At 38.9% G+C, this 17,710-nt stretch overlaps 1 protein-coding gene across 6 annotated transcripts in view; it reads left to right on the forward strand.

Moving 5' to 3' along the window:
- Nucleotides 1-17,710, forward strand: part of AFF2 (ALF transcription elongation factor 2) — a 333,925-nt gene that overhangs the window by 238,820 nt on the left and 77,395 nt on the right. For all 6 annotated transcript variants that reach the window (XM_065077475.1, XM_065077476.1, XM_065077479.1 and 3 more), the window contains exons 8-9: nucleotides 932-983; nucleotides 15,299-15,336. In XM_065077475.1, coding sequence (XP_064933547.1) covers nucleotides 932-983; nucleotides 15,299-15,336 — 90 coding nt within the window. The remainder of the gene's footprint in view (nucleotides 1-931; nucleotides 984-15,298; nucleotides 15,337-17,710) is intronic.

Below are 17,710 nucleotides of genomic sequence, written 5' to 3' on the forward strand. Positions count from 1 at the left end.
AAAAACGTGAATTTATGGGAAGCTCTACGGGAATGTATTTGGTGGCTGCTAGTCATGTCTCTCTAGGTAGACAGACCTGGAAAGACGAGGCCTTTTCTGTAAGGATGTAACAGCAAATAATATGGTTTCTTACCCCGTGTGTTTTGTCATGCTTAAGTCTCGCATTAAAAAAAAAAAATGCAGTATGAGTGTTAATATAATAATATTCATTATTCAACTCTTTCTTCTGCCAAGGAAAAGGAAGAAGGCATTGAGACAGCCATGTCTTTTAGAAGTTTCCTTCCTCTTTAACCAAGGGTCAGGAGCGGTGATGTGGCATCAACCTGTATTTAGAAAAAGGGGGGGCAAGAAGGGGAAGGGTTATGAACTAAAGGATTCCTAGCTTGGAAAATGTTTGGTCTGCCTTTAGATACTAACAAGAATAAGGTCCCAGCAAACCTCAGACAAGCTCCTCCTCGTCTTGCTGTTCTCCACTCTGCATTCACAATTTCATAAGGTGGGGATTACTGCTGGCCTCAAAGATCAGTGATGCCCTAGATCAAGAGTGTAACATGGAGGACTTTTTCTCAGTCGTTAACAGTCTCAAAGATGACTTTCCCTGCCACCTTCTGGTTTAGAAATACCCATAGGTGTATATGGACTAATCACCATGAGACAATGTGCCAATAAAAGACAACATGAAAGAGGACCTGACTGACCCAATTTATGATGGATGAGTCCAAAAGTCATTTGTTCTTACCTAGCATCATGTAGAAGGTCTAATACATACATACAGAGAATAGTAACCAGTTTACTTATCACAGATCTGATTTTGGTGTGGTTGAATTGAACAGGAGTTTTCCCCTGACTTTGCTGAAGGGAAGATTCAGCCCATTGTGTATGAAGTTAATTCCTTGAATGTAATTCTGTATTGTCTCTCTTTTTTTTTCAGAATGCTTGAGGATGATCTGAAACTCAGCAGTGATGAAGATGATAATGAACAGGTAGATACATCTGATATGAGTGCATAGACCATATAATCTGACCAGGTTGTTTCATCAGTTGAATGTGATTGCATGTTGGTTTACTATATTTGCATCAAAAGCATTTGGAGGTGCTGTAGAATCCATTAGCTTAAAGCTGTCTTGTGCATAGATCCTGTGTGGAAGGACACTTATTCTTAAATAGGAATGCATTTTGTCAGGTTTGCTGAATTAACTTTGTGAAGTGGATTAAAATAAACGTGATTTACTAGCCTTGAAATAAGATACCACATATGGTATCACCCAGGAACAGCTAAACGTGCTCTGAGTTTCTGCCCACCATTGTGCCAAACTAACTGTGGAACCATTTCCACGTGTTTCACAATTGGTTTCTGAAATCAATGACCTTGTTGGATGTGAGTGTAAAACAACCGCATCAAACCACTATTGCAACCGCAGAGTTGGTTTGCACTTTGCAAGTTATTTGCACAATTGCACCCAAGAACATTGGGTCTGTAAGTTTTGTTCCAGTCAGTGAGTAAGAGAATGGGAGTCCATCCGTAGTAAACCAGAGATTCCCATTTGTGAGAGGGAAGACCCTCAGTGTGTAACTGTAAATCAATACAGAAAGTCTCTCAATGTACTTGGGACATTAGTGAAGAATCATTTTCAGTAAACTGGCTCATGTCATTCTCTATCCTTCCCACTTTAGAAATATTTATGGATAATGCTGGGAAATAAAGCTGGTAAAATTCATATTTTTAACATTCTTATCAGGAAAAAGAAAAAAAAAGAGACTTTGTTAAATTCGTCCTTCATGTTACTTTACATATGCAATAGGTTCAACTGTGTAAACAGCTGCAACAGACAGGAAGGTAATGGTAAAATTCAGCTTAAAATCATCTGTTCACGCTAGGAAATATTAATTATAAGTTGATCTATCTTATTAATTTTTAAACCACCTAAATGTTCTCCTTCAGCCTACCTAATCTGCTCTTTAGGGTCATGCCAGGAAAGATTTACCTTCTGATGTAAGTAGATCCCTTAGTTATACAAGTCAGTATTTTATAGCACCAAGATAGATTTGCACTCTCATCTGAAGCCAAAGGATCAAAACCCTGTACTTGTGCAATGCTCTGTTGTACAAACATGCTGGCTTATGAACCCAGCAGGTTTCCCGATCTGTTGGAAACTTGCCCAAATAGTCTTGTAGAATGACATTGTGATAATGAGATGCCAAAAATATAGAAACAGAACTATATTATCAGGTACGAGTTACTTTTGTTTTCCTGCAGGAGTGATTTTCTAGTGATTTCAGTAGGGTTATTCCAAATATATACAATTTACGCTGCTAAAATGAAATCATGTGTCATTACTGAAAGAAGCAGCAAATGCTTGGTCCAGCATTTGCTGACGTCAAAAGAAAAGCCCTTGCTGACTTGAATAGGTGTCATCTCTGATGTTAATCCCAAGCAGGAAAGACATGGTTGTGTCTACACTGCACAGTGGAGTATTGACAGCTCTCAAAACATCCTTGGCGTTGTGTGGTACCCATGTGCCTCTTACCAAAGGCAGTGTGATGTTCAAGAGCAGTGTCACATTGCTCCCAGTTCAGGGGCTGCAGCCCGAGTCCTTGTTGGGTGGTGATGTACCCAAGCTGTAGAAAGCCTCAGACTGCACCAAAACTCCATGGGACTTTCCAGTAATTCTGTTTATGGTATAATCAGTGGACAGACAATAGAGCACAATAAGGACCATTCATGTGGTTTCTCAAAATTTTATAATGCATGGAAAATGCTTTCTTGGCAGTTTGAGCTTCGTCTCACTTGGAGTAGTTAGAATTGATTCAGATCTCCTAAGCTCTTCCAAATATCTTCTTAAGAAACAGATTATGATCTGTATATTTAGGGATTCCAAACATGAACACTTCCAATAATGTAACAAATAAGTGACTTCTCTGGACAGGAAGCACACCGAGCATCTTTCTTAAATGCCCTGCACTTTAAGGGAAACCTTCACCTTTCCTGTGTATCCCACACATCTATGGTTGCATCTTTTATTACAAATAGAGGGTACAGACAAAGTTATACACATTATATGAAAGAATCCCACAGTTTTTTAGGTTTCCTGAATGAATGACTGTACATATCTCTCCTTTAGATTTTTGTTGCACACTACGGCCTTGCAAAGTGGAGCAGCACAGCTCTGCTCTATCCCTCAGGCATTACACTGGCAGTGCCTTCACACTTTGGCAACTTCTGCCCTGTCTCTTTAAAGAGGAAGGATTAGAAATGGAAAGAAAGGTTGATCTGTAAAGCTCTGGACCATATTGATCTTTGCAACAGAGCATGAGGCAGGTTACAAGTCACTCCACTCCAGCTGCAAACTCCCATCATCACTGTCTGGGCCTCGCTTGGAGAGAGCGCGGTTATCACCTCCATCGAACACATGTAAACACACCCCCCAGTATCTGCAGTGTAGACACTTTGGAGCTGGCCATATGACACATACTTTGTCCCGTAATCAAAATGCTGATTCTTATGTCTCATTGTGGGTGATTTGGGATTAAAAACACACAGAAAACGATGGGTTAGATCTGGAATCAATTTTCATTTACAGCTGAGCAGCAGTTATTGATGCTGTGCTCACAGTTCAATAAAAGATCTAAAGATATAGACCTTGTGTTTCTCTTTCAATATAAGCAGCATAATCAGCCTCAAATGTTTTTACAAAGAAAATTGTATTGACAGTTTTATTAAAATTGCTGTCTTTAAAGTTTTAAGTTATCCACAATTTTGCCTGCTTGAATGGTTTTTAATATGCATGCTGACCAACTCAATAGATTTTTAGGTCACATATTTATAATACCAGGTACACATCTGTTTGATGTATTATTTGAGAGATATTGTTACATTTAAGCATTGCCTGGATTGTAAACTCTTGTAGTATTGTCACTGAGGAACGTTGGCATATGGATCAGCATTGCATTCAGAAGTTCTACTGCACAATATTGTTAGATTGGCTATGAGAGATACAGTAAAGGCAGATGACAGACATGTTAGTAGTAAGACCATTAGATGCCAAGGCATTTCTGAGATGCTAATGTTAACACTCTTCTGTGAGGAAGGACAGAGCTTTTCTATGGCTTTATTACTCTGTTATTAATAAAAAAAATACACCAGAAATTAGGAAGAGCAGTGAAGATTTTTAATTAGTAGCTCAGTTCAGCTAAAAGAGCATAGATAAAACACAGGCTAGTATTTTTGTTCTTTAAAGCACCTCTGTATAATTCAAATTAGCTTTGAGCTCAAAAGCATCCAAATGAGTTGTGCCTGGATACAGTATTTTAAGTAGCTGTAGTGTACCCAATTTTCTTTAACCAGCTCCTCTTTGTTCTTCTGCCTAAGGAACAGTCCTGTTAACCTTTGAAATGTGTACTTAATTTAAAGCACATTGCTAGTGTTCTGTGTGTTTTTGAACCAAAGAAACTTTGATACTAGTTACAGACCTGCTCCATTTTCAGTATTTTATGTATGTAGTGTTTTTGGCAGAACAAATCAATAAGGTTGTTTTCTTTTCTATTTTTTTTCTCCTTCCCTTACTGATTGCTGCTTTATTGCCACTTCTCTGATAACCATATAAACACAAGACATGCATATAATCCATGGCCCTGCTCTATCATTTGTATTTTAGACAAACATAATTCTTTTTCACTAGGTTAGTATCAGGTAATTACATACAAAATTTTTGCCTTTGTAGCTGAGTCTAAAAAGGTGATCAGCCATAGGCTGAGCTTTGAATTCTTACAATACATACTGAGCTTTCAAAGCCTTTACTCAAGGTACATTTTTTGAAAGTTGATGTAATTCTAAGATGCAGTATGCCTTCATCATATAGTGCAAACTCTTTTTAAAGTGGAACAGTGACCACTTTCCTTGCAACAGTAGATACCCTTTCCTGTTGTATTTTTTCCCATGTTTAGCTGGATCCTGAACAAGCCGTTTACCTCCCCAAGGTTTCTCTACATTTCCATTTACTTTGTTATCAGCAGAAAGGCTGAAGAACAGCTCTTCAGTAATGACATCAATACTGCACACACAGTGAGAGAGGTCATCTTGTCAAAGCTATAGAAAAATCAGATGGATTAGGATGAAACTAGGTGCAAAATAACTTCTATAGAGTCCTTTAATGTAAACAGTTTATCTGTCATTGGGTTCTATTGAAATCCCAGAGTGATGCAGCATCAGTTGTAGCCACAGCAGCATGTGTTTTGATAAAGAACCCACATTCCAGTGTTTAAGATCTGCAGTCATGTTTTATAATTGTAGGGAAATGTTTTCATTAAGCCATTAATGAAAACAGAAGCTATTATGATAATAGAATCTTTCTCCAACCTTGTCAGTCTATAAGCATGAAAAATCTTTTTGTGAAGATATGTCTCTTCTTGCTACCTCAGTCCATTTTAATTGATATTCAAATCATTTTATTTTGCACAATACAAGTTGAAACAATCATATATCATCAGCTGTGTAAAATGGATACTCTGGCTTCTGTTAGGCAAATCTTTGGTAATAAGGGATTTGATGGCTGACATGTCTAAGGTCATAATTCACATGGTAATGACATAGGTTCATATCAGATATTCGTTTATTATCTGTAGAAGCTTTCAGTAACCACAATGAGATCTGTGCTGAGCTTGCTGTTGTTATGGGTGAAAAACATGGCATACCACTAAAACACAATGTTACCCAAAGCTTTTAACTTGTTCGAATTCACAGAATCTCACATAATTGTTCCCATAAGTCTTGTTATTGTGGTGGTCATCCATCAGTGAGGAAGGGGATTGATACAACCCTGAGGACAGATGGTTGCTGTAGAGTGCACAGGGCAGCAGATCAACAACAGTGAGTTTGCCCCTGCGGGTTGCAGCCCTGCTCCTACCTGGGCTCAGGGGCAGCAGCTTCCCAGACCAGCACAGAATCACAGAATATCAGGGATTGGAAGGGACCTTGAAAGCTCATCCAGGCCAATCCCCCCACCAGAGCAGGAACACCCAGATGAGGTTACCCAGGAAGGTGTCCAGGCAGGTTTGAATGTCTGCAGAGAAGGAGACTCCACAACCCCCCTGGGCAGCCTGTTCCAGTGTTCTGTCCACAGGGCTGGATGAGCCCTGTGCCTCCCGCCAACTTGCCTTTTCCATGGGTTGCCTAGTACACGCTGGCAGCCTGGTGTCTCAAAAACCCAGAGAAAATAATACAGTAAAAGAAAATACTGGCAGGCAGGCAGCCCTAATGAAGGGGGAAGGAAATGCCTTAATTGATTAGATGGATAAAAAAAGCTGGAAGGAGTCTTCTCCTCACTTCCCCACAAATAAGCAGGCACTTCATAGCCCCTCAGCACTCTTAAACAGGTGCTTCTCTTGAGGTTAGTTTTTCATGCCACCAACCTGAAGCGTCCAGGCTCTGTGAGCCATACCATCACACACCTGAAGGAGAAGCTTAAAAAAGACATGATGCCTCCATCACTAATTAAATAGAGGTGGAAAGCCAGTTGTTCCTCAGTACAGCTGTGAGGATGGTATGCTGGAGATCTGCCAGCCTTTTTGGGGTGGGAGGGAGGAAGGAGATGCAGCTTTCAGTCCACAGGATGGATCATGTACTCTGTGTCTGTGCATGCTTTGTGCTCAAATTTTTTTGCAAAGGAGTCTTTATTATAAGCAAGGAGGAAAAATATATTTCCTCAGAGCCTCTTGCTATGTATGCGACTTATGTAAAAGCCCTGTATTGTTTTGGCAGCAAGCAGAGGCAGCAGCAGGTGAGATAATCAACATCAGCATTGCTGTTGTTAAGAGAAAAGCCAGACTCGACCATATTGTCCTGTAAAAATAAATCGGAAGTCTTGGTATCTGTGGGCCATCTTAGTGCTCGACACTAACTAATCCGACCACATAGGTAACATTTATCTCCCTTTTCTCCTCAAAAGGAGAGTGTGATTTTTATCACACATGCCTTGTGGTAAAGAGAGTGTCTGGCTTTCTTGCATTGGCCATCTGCGGTGTCACTCTTTTACAAAAGCCCCAGCAAACATCTGTGAACCTCAAAATCTAAATTCCTGGGAGTTTTTCACAGTAGTAGAGGATAGTGCTAGTGCTGGCTTTGAGACTGGAGGTGATTGCAAAAGTCTGAGTGGTGGGACTCATAGGTGGGCAGAACACGTGTAAAGTAGGTGATGAAAAGGGCATGATAAATCCAGTAATTAGCTTCTGTCAGCCAGAATAGGGGGAGAAGAAGTGAAAGTTGATCTCCCCTGGAGATATTCCAGATAGAGAACAGTAATGAGAACTAAGCACCTTAATTTTTCTTACGATAAATGCATCTGCCACTGCAAGGTTTGCTGGGGTTGGAGGTGCTCCATTCTGTGCCAGCAGGATGAATCTTCCCAGAACACACCTTCTGCCCGCTCGTAGGGACAGGTCAGGACCACACTGTGACAGTGCAATTGATTTGGGCAGTGTGCTCTCACAGAGAGTGTGCCTGTTTTACAAAATTACTGATTTCATGGCAATAATATTAAGTATAACTTTTGCAGCTGTGCAATTTAGTATTTGGCTAAGTCAGCTGAGTAATGTACTAAACCAGATCAAGGTCATCAAAGAGTTATTTCATGTGTGTTTACCTCTGTTACCTCTGCTACCTGTTCGTAATATATTTAACATTCAGTATAAATGTAACGTTCCATATAAATTAAAATCCTTCAAGTCTTTAGTCCTGCATGGGAAATAAATGGGTGGCATGAACAATAGCAACATCAATTCACGTCTTTCCGACACAGCCACTGCTGGTACTCTTTGCTCCTTCTCAAGTCTGGAGAAGTCTTCATTGATTTAGAGTAGGGAAGAGGCTAAGGACGGGTTGGACTCCCAAAAGAATGAGATAAAAGCCTTTGCCGCAAAGGAAAATCTAAGGGCATAAACTACAAATGAGCAGGGGTACAAAGGGCTGTTTCTGAGATATTTGCCTATCCTCCTTGCCGTTTTGACACAGCAAGTTATAACTTGTGTGAACACTGCAAAAGTAACAATGGGACGTTGCACATTAAAAGTACACCTCAGTGTAAGACCTCAAAACATCAGCACTGGTCAGGTATGTTTCAGGGATAGAGATACAAAGAATTACTCTCCTGTTAGAACTGGGAAACTGAGGATTGCACAGGCTGTGGCCACTGTCGGCAGCTGCACCGGGAGGTCGCAGGAGATTCTTTGAATCGCGCCTTTTGCTGCTTATTTCTTGGGGGAAGTTCAGAGAAGACTTTTTCTTTCCCTTTTAAATGTTTCTTGACCTTTTCTCTGTTTCTTTTGCCTCCTCAAGGTTTTCAATCATGTTAATAACATGTTGAAATGCATCTATGGACTACACCCAGTAAATAATGGTTTGGGTTTTTATTTATTAGCCATCAAGAGGGCTAATAAAACACATCAAACACACATCATCAGGAAATAAGACAACGACAAATACTGAGCTTTGTTCCTAGCTAGATATTTTATATTTTCAAAATAGGATTGTCATCTGCTAAACCTATTGGTGAATTTGTAACAGAGTATTTGCTAGGAAACGATGATTCAAACCAGAATTTCAATTTAGAATTTTTTTGTTAGACATGGACCATTCAGTACAATTTTCCCAGCTTTTTCTCTCATCAAGACTGTATATTTGTTTTTCAAGTGAAGCAATTCTCTTGAAAAGTCTGGCCTCACTGTAGCCAGGAGTTCTGTTCTCTGTCACAGAACTCTGCCATGACCAAGTCAGTTGGTATTGTCAGAGCACTGAAATCTCCTGACCTCATGAGACATTGATGAGCATTTTGTAAAGCAACTTGAAAATGATTTTTAGGACTGCAAAAGTTGAAACAGTAGAATTTATGATGTCTTTCTCCAATTTCTCCTTTGTTGGATGGAGGAGTCAAAATTAGGACAATTAGCAACTTCCCATCAAAAGCATTTTTTAAAGAATCCAGTGTGTATCAGAATGATTGGGGAATGAAGGCACTGTTTCAAGCCTCTTCTGTCAAGGTGCATTGGTACTTAAGTCCAGGTTGTGCCTGAAATAACTGTACATGTTATGTGTGTTATCTCTGAGATACGTCTGCTCACTGACAGCCATAGCAGTCTATATTGTAAAGTTCACCCAAGACAGTGAGTAAACTGAGACCTGTGCCACAAAAACAGTAATGTTTGTAATACCCACTCTAGCTAATTTAAAACCAGCTCAGGTACATCTATGCAAGCAACAAGCACTCCTCAGAGTGTAGTACGCACTCAGCGCGTGTAACTCTTTTCTCCATCTCTTAAAAAAAATATAGAATAATCCTTCAAGAATGGGAAGTGGTCACATTTTATTTGCACGCTTCCTTAGTTTGATTCCCACCATTGGCCTGATGGAAATGTAGGGATTTGGGAAAAAATGCTGATAGAAGTTCAAATATGTCTGTGTTGTTGCGCAATTAAAAGCAGTTCATTTATATCAGGGATGAAGGTGACTCCTGACCCACAGACAGGCTGGTTTAGATTTGGTCGCTTGAACTCTGTTTTTCATTTTACCCAGCCTCCACTGCACCAATTAAAATTAAATTTCTAGTATTTCAAGTATTCTTGAGCATCTCACTGTGAAGCCATGAAGGTTACTGCGTTGCTCAAAGCCATGATGAGAAGCTCTCTGTAGTTCACACACAGTGAGAGTTCAATGAACCGTTCTGATTTATAGATAACACATGATTGTTGACTTGATATTTCAAAAAATTGATCTTATCTGATCCATCCCACATGATTGGCTTCTGAAGGAAAAATACTTATTTTTTAAAAATATGACATGATGAGGAGAGCATCTTCTCCATTGTTTCTGGTCCTAAATACAGTAACATTGGGCTTTTTGTCCTCGAGGTGAGATTGACCCGGAACATTGCACACAGAATCTCGAATACAAGGTTGTCAACTTCATGTCAAAGGCAATTAGCAAGAAAGAAATACAATCTCTTCTATTGACATTAGGGGACAGGTAGAGGTGAGTGTAACCAGTGACGTATAGAAAAAAAAAAGACCACAACACATATTTATGCATGTATCATATGTATCATCACTAATCCTTCAGCCCTCAAGTTTGGGCTGTCTGATTCCCAGCACAATTCTGGATTATTTGTTTGCTGCACACTACGTTCTTCTCCTCCCCAAGAACTTGTGGTTAGCACCAACTGTGTCAGTACAGAATCAGCACAGTACATTTCGGTCAATACATAGTGGGTTTTGGTTTGTTGCTTAGTATCATAGGCAAAGCATTCTGCATAAATACAAGAATTACTTAATTTCCAAGGCAAATTATAATCTGCAAAGATGTATATAGATACACATAAAGCTATCTATATAACTCAACTAATAGGGAAAGTGTTTTTGTTGGATTGTTGAATTGGGTCTCCAGGGATTCTCTTCTATACCTCCAGGACAGGAGAACAGTGTGGTGGGTTGTAAGCTTACTTGTGTGGAGTCACTTAGCTATTCACCCAAGCATACAGAGCTGGTTACAAACTGGGAGATTAACCTGTTAGAGTGAGATTTGCAGCAGTTCATGGAAGAAGTTAAAGTATGGAGGCCTTCCTTCTGCCAACATGCTCAGTGGCGTGAAGTGCCATCTGTCTCACTCTAAGAGACTCTTTGAGGCTCAGCAATTGTCGTCTTAGGTGGCTGATCAGTCCTTCTGAATCAAGATGGTGAGGAGGCATTCTTAAAAAATACTTTTTGTCTAATCTCACTGTATTAAAATGAAATACTTCTCCCTGAAAATCCTGGATTTTCGATTATGCAATGCAAAATATGTTTTTCCTTTGGATAGCAGACAGTTCCTCTCTAACACTTGGCCAAAAATCTAGTGTGCCTTCTGCAGATACTGGTTATTTCACTTTGATATTTCTGAGCCAGCCTCTTGTCAGTTCTTTCTCCTCAGGTCTTTGTGGTGTACAAAAGTTGTACTGACTGGAGTAATTTCTTCTGGTGCTTTCTAACCAAAAGCCAGTCTGGTAACTGATAGTGATGAAGAAAAGCATAATTTTTCACATTTTGTTTCCTTGTGCTCAATGTAGAAGCAGTTCATGCTTATTCCCATGTTTATTCTTTTGTATGATAGTTAAACACCTGCTGACAAAAAAAGTTTATGGGTGTATCCACACTGCAAATGAAGTAAAGCACAGTGCAGGTGGTTCTTGAACTAATGCTGGAACAACTAGCATCAAAATCAGGTGTAATGAAACATAAGAGGTAGGAGTCATTCACAGTTATAAAAGTCATGAGCAAATACGCTCTGATGGATGATCCTCTGTATCTTACTGCTTTTCATGTATTCATCATCTTCTTCATCTTCAACACAAGAGTCAGCTGTTAAAATAAGGTCTTAGAGAGCAGAGGCACAATTATGGAAAGGCCATAACTGAAAGAAAAAATCTGAAGGAAATTAGAAATTAAAGTGGAATGATTGTCTAGTTCACTCTGGCTTCCTTTTTCTAATAATCCTAAATTATTTTAATGCATGTTTTCAAGCTCAAAATTAGCAAAGGTCCCATGATGTAATTCTCCTAACACCCATTGAATATTACATTATACCAGCTCAATTTCATTCCAATCTCTTGCAGCATCATCTCCCACTCAGGGCACATGTATCATATTTTAGGGACCTCCTACCTGCTCTGTTTCCAGGTAGTTCTTTTAATATGTAAAGTTTAGGAATCGTTGTGGAGTCAAAACCAGTTTCTTATTTGTAAAGGCCTAGGAATATAAGATAGAAAATAACTCTTAAAACATGTTTGTCTTTGAAATATCTTAAATTAATAATCAAAAGCTCTCATCAAGTCTAAAACAAATCAAACTCAGTCATGAAGATGAGAAACAGGAATTATTAACGGAGTAGCGAGGCTGATGGAGACTCAATGAGATCATTTTGTTCAAAGATTAAAGGCGATGAACACTGAAATAGTTGAGGAGAATGGCTATGAACACATTTGACTAGAGCTGCTAAATTCAGTAATGATCAAAAGTTAATTATCAAAGCAGAGAGAACTACTCAACACAGACAATTTGAGTCAATAGCTACGCAGCCCAGAAAAAAAAAGTAATTTGGAAGAAGTATTTTCCTATAATGAAGTTATATAAAAGACTTACATTTCAAAGAAACCTGCCTAAAACAAGATTGCATTCTTCCTGATCAGAGAAAAATAATTAGCTGTAATTGACAGACCTGCTGCACACCAAATATTTTCAAACAATATGTCTCTGCATCAAAGCTTAATGTGTAGAATTACTCAGTGTCACTTTGATTTTGCCTTTCTTTATCTTGTGCCACTGGGCATGCTTATGAGATCGCAACAAACACGCTTTGAAAAATGAATGAGCAACACCTACAAGACAAATAAAATCAGGAGGTCAGATCCTGCACTTTTTTTCTCGAGCAGCATCCCTGCCATGTATTCTGTGCTGTGTTTAACATCACCATGGTCCCACTTAGAGGCAAACGGAATCATTTGTAATGCTTCATCGTCCAACAGATTAACTTGAGCATTTACAACATTTGTTTAAAACTCTATATGACTAAGCATGTGCGTGAAGGACACTGTCCCTCCAGCATGTGTCTCTTCTGAAGAGTTAGGAAAAGTACCTTATCCCAGTAACAAAGAGAAAAAAAATTTGGAAATTCTCCATGTAAAAATCTAAGGAAAAATATACACTAGGATGTTCATGGTCCAAGAAAATAAAATACATCTATAATTCTTTGTTCCTAAAGCTACCACATTTCTTTCAAGGTAAACAGTTGCCATCAACATAGCTGAGTAGTCAAGAATCAAACATCCCATTTAGATTCTGCTCTTTAATATTCAATGACTTTGACATTGCCAGTTCTCACTCCCTGAAATATCTTCATCTTTTTTAACCTTTCATGCAAACAGTTTAGCTCACATCATCATGGACATGCCTTCCAGAATATCTTCTGCTTTATTTTGTATTAGAATCAACTGCATTATTATTATTAACTTGTGATGCTAGACACTCTTCACTCCTGAGTTTTATTTATCTGTAGTTTGATGTCAGTTTTTGCGTACTGATTTTTTTAATAATTCAGGGGAAGAAAAACTGATTTAGATGCAAGTTTCACATGCTTGAACCCAGAATTGTTGTAGTCCAGCTATTTAGCATATTGACGGGTCAAGCAAATGTCACTGTACAGTAAAGAAAGAAACGAACAAACAAAACCACCACCACAACAACAACAAAACAGCAACAACGAAACAACTTCTGGCAATGTGGAAGGCTGTTTATGAGCTTTGAAAAAAATGTTAGTTCCCTGCAGAATGGGAGTGAAACTTGGCATTTAGTGGGAGGCTTGGGAAACTGAAATGCCATTTTTGATGGCATTTTAATCCGCTTTAAATTAAGCATTTGTGTGTTGTTACATGTAGTTTATTACTCAGAAAGGTTTCTTAATAACATGCTTCTGACTGCATTTGCACATGGCAGCTGAAAAAGGGAGATTTGGGAAAGAGGCACAACTCACATTATCTAGCTAATGAGGCAGAGACCTCATTTCATCATAGGCTTGTTTGAGAGGGCATAATTAGGTTTGGGTCTGTAACACTTACTTGCACAATCTTAAGTTTAGCATTTCCTGAGGTTTAAGTGTCTTATTTAGCGGCCCTACTGTACAATTAATATAGTTGTTTCCTATCACACATTCATTGATTGGTTCTTTAGATGGAAAGCGTAATCCAAATGTACCAAACCCATTTTTCTTCACACGCTGGGAGCCAGCTGTTGCCCCATCTCAGCTCTAATTCTCCCAAATTTTAAACTCATAATTAGTGGGTTTTTTTCATGGTTTTAAACACAGATTTTATCTTGGCTATGATTGGAGGCAAAAGGGCCAAAACAGCAGGTATTTTGAAAAACTATCGCCATGGCGGAACGCAAAGGAAAACTCATTCGGGCAAAATTGGGAACCCAGTTGTGCAGGTCCAAGAAGAATCAAAAATTAGTCAGTTTTCATAAAGGATTTATGTGAGCAGTTTTCAGGACCAGTAATATTGGCAGTTCCTATGTGGGAACCATTTTACTCGCATCCCTAAGCATAGCAGAGATTCGAGTGCCTCCCCAGTCTCCTCGTCTTCAGGTTTGGTAGGCTTTGTAAAAATATCTCTGAAGGTAATTAACCACTAAAACTTTCCTTACTATAATACGTTTATGGATCAGTTGTCTTAATTCTGCCTTTCACCGCTATCCGTGCTTGTAATCTCACTAACCATCTGACCGCGTTCCACATTTAAATCTATTACAGTCTGTTCTGCAAATGCGAGGAGGAATTCTCTGAAATGATACGACAGCACTGGTTTATCTGAATGTGATATTTCAAGCCCTCTTGCATTAAAATGTTATTTACCTATTCTGAAAAAAATCAGAAGGGGGATGCGAGGTTGGTTCAGATTACATAATTATGCCACAGAAGCATTTAAAAAAAAATCTCCACTAAAATCTCGAGCAGCTTAAGCCGTGTGATAGACTGGCGCGGCTCTGCCATCGGTGCCCCCAGCTGTGTTGCTTAGCAACATTTTAATTCAAGAAGAATCGAAGGAGATGAAATCCCCATGGAGAGGGAAACAGAAATAAGAGGGCCGTTGACAGATGATCTGAGTTGTTTCTTCTAATATACTGTGAAGATCACTGGCTCTTTTCATGAATGATAAATGGACTGTACACAGATCAATGGGTTCAGCAATAAACTGGAACCAGGCTCCATGTCTGAGGTGGTGCAGGCCGAGAGGCCCAAAGATTTACTCATTCAGATGATTTGGAGTGTGTTTTTTCAAAGGTTTCACAAGAGGAAATTGATCTGAACATTTGGTCATCCTTTGCCCTTTTCTGTTGTTGGCAAATAAAAACTGTTTGGGAAACGGAGTCCATTCTTCCCTTTATTTTTCCCTGTTGTTCCAGATATGGACAGATAGCTTGTGACAAAGGGACCAGACCTCAGAGCGGGAAATGAAGTAATTGCCCTGAATGAGCTGTTCCTAAACACTCGTGGCCATTATAAACAAACAAACCACACTGATAGCACAAACTGGGGCAGAAGTATTTAAAACTGGTCGCACTATCCCTCTGAAAGGGTCTGGCTCCTGCACCCCCCTGCCTCGGTCAGGGCTGCTTGGGTGTGCACGGCTGAAGAGCATCCATGGGTTGATGTTTGCTCACGGCTTGGTTGTGCTTTGGTGTGTCACTTAACTGTTTGTTTCCCCCACCCTTCTTCTGTTTACAGGCTGCTGAAAAGACAAAATTGAGAAACATTCCTGTAAAGTAAGTTGTTTTTATATCCATTTGAAAATACAAGTTTAACGAAGTTGTGTGCAATCACTAAAAGGACTAGGGCAGTAAGAGGAGTGATGAAAGAGATAATAGAATTCAAGTTGCCCCTAATCATAGCTATAAAAAGGTCAATATCATTGAGGAAAGCTTTCAATTTCTCATGTGTCCCTAATGATTGCACTCCCCGAGTTTCATCCAGTTTCCATAAATTAATGTGTTGTCTACGAATAACTGCCAAATAATATCACAATCATACTACATACAAAGTGCTCCTAGCCTTGGGGAGGTTTGTACATGCTAAAAAGATTGTGATTTTTAATTGCAATCCGTGAGAAGTTCTGACAGGGGGGAAAGAACTAGGAATGTGCCAAATGATTTCTAGACATCTGGAAATATCTTGCACCTATGTATCAAGGCTTTGCCATCCCGTTGATTAAGAGCTCTTTCTCACTCTGTATGTGCATCTCTCTCACACATATACACACGTATGTTTCTGCTCTTTACAGTAGGGCTCCGTGAAGGATGAGCAAGCTACCAGGGAGCAATTTCCAGGGCATTTTATGAGAAGTTCTTAAATCCTAGGGCACTAGCAGCAACACTCAACCATTTATCATTGAATTAGGAAAGTTGCTATATAGATGTCCTGGCTCTTTGAGGAAAGGCAATTTCAGTTAAAGCTACCAGCAATCGGTGATTCTGTTTAAATAATGAATACTCCAGTCTTAATGGGTGCTTATGTACCAATAAAACACGTATTTTTAGCTTCAGTAGGTGATCATTGCAGTTTAACTAAGTCCCGGTAACAGTATATTCCCATTACAGACAGAGAAAACATTCTTCTTTTCCTAGTACTTTGCTGATCATACTGGCTTTTGGACTGGAGTGGTTTTATATTTGTAAGAACATGCACTGACAGGACTCACAAATCATTGTATTTTAACACACATAACAAAAGAATATAGCTCTACTTCTCACTTGGCTTCCATTGTGTGTAGTCATGTACACCTTATACAGTGAATGCAAAATGTGTATGAAGACTTGGAGTGATTAGGCAAGATGCAAGTTAGTCATAAACCACTCTCTCTTTATGTTTCATTCAATCTGATAAAAATTAGAAATAGGGTCCAACAGGGACCTGGTAGCACACGAAACTTCTAATAAGACAAGGGACATTTCTTGCCTACAGAGCTAGTTCAAATTCAGTGCAAGCTGAATTAAAATCCTTGTTAGCTGGTGATTGCTTAAAGAGAGTGTGAAATGCGCTGTGTTTTCACCTCACATTCTAGAGGATCAAGGAGTTTCAAGGTGATGAGACTCCTGGGGAACAACTCCAAAAAAATAATTTGTGGTTCATTCACTTAAAAAATATAATTTTATTTATAATCAAATTCTCAGGAATGGCTCGACTGAATTGAGTTTTCCCACATATGACAGGGATATTGAGCCTTGCAGTCATTTAACAGTGTGTATGTGACACTGATGCCCAATTAATCCACCAGAAAGATTTGGGAGGTGGGGGGGGAAGAGTGATTTAGGTTAAGTGATTCCTTTATGGGACTTGAATAAGTGTAACATTTTGAAATGGAAGAAGGCCAGATGGACAGTCTTGCTCTTTCCACCTACATGTGCTTATTTCACCCTGTCATGTTTCCCCCAACTGATTGTTTAACTTCTCTTTGACTATGTTCGTGGTGGCAGCTTCAGTTAGTACCACAGGGAATCCATTATACATATTAATTACACTCTTCATAACAAAACAGATGAAAAATCTGCCTAGTATTATTCAGTGACATGTAACTATTTAAGGTACCTGTATACAATTATGATTGTATGCTAAAATATTACCTCTCAGGACAAAAGTAAGAATAGTGTCTTTAAGATAGCAGTAGTAGATACAGATTGTGTTTATATGAGCATCACAGCCACACTTAGTACATGCTTGTCTAGCTTTTAGTTGTTGCTTTTGTACTTCTCAAATGTCAAAGAGAACTTCATTTGAATTTTAGTGTTCTTCAGCTATGCAAAATAAAGTTAGTAGCTTCCATTGTCATAAGGGCTGAAAGCTGTACAGATTCCTTCTACCATATGTGACTTATCACATACGTTTTTAAAAACACATTTCTGTTATTAAGACATATGTGACAGTACACTTCTGCAAATGTGAATTGCTTTTGGCTAAAAGCCATGCACTAATAAGTTGAGTTGAATCTAACTGTAGTTGTCATCTGTTACAATATATGTATTTTTTTACATATATAAATATATATATAAAATATTCATGGTTGTCATTAGCATAAAAAATTTCCTTGCTTTTACACTGTGTTTATATAGTTCTTATGTTCCAAAACTAGAATCAGAAATCACT

Source organism: Columba livia, chromosome 12 (assembly GCF_036013475.1).
Source record: "Columba livia isolate bColLiv1 breed racing homer chromosome 12, bColLiv1.pat.W.v2, whole genome shotgun sequence".
Taxonomy (NCBI): domain Eukaryota; kingdom Metazoa; phylum Chordata; class Aves; order Columbiformes; family Columbidae; genus Columba; species Columba livia.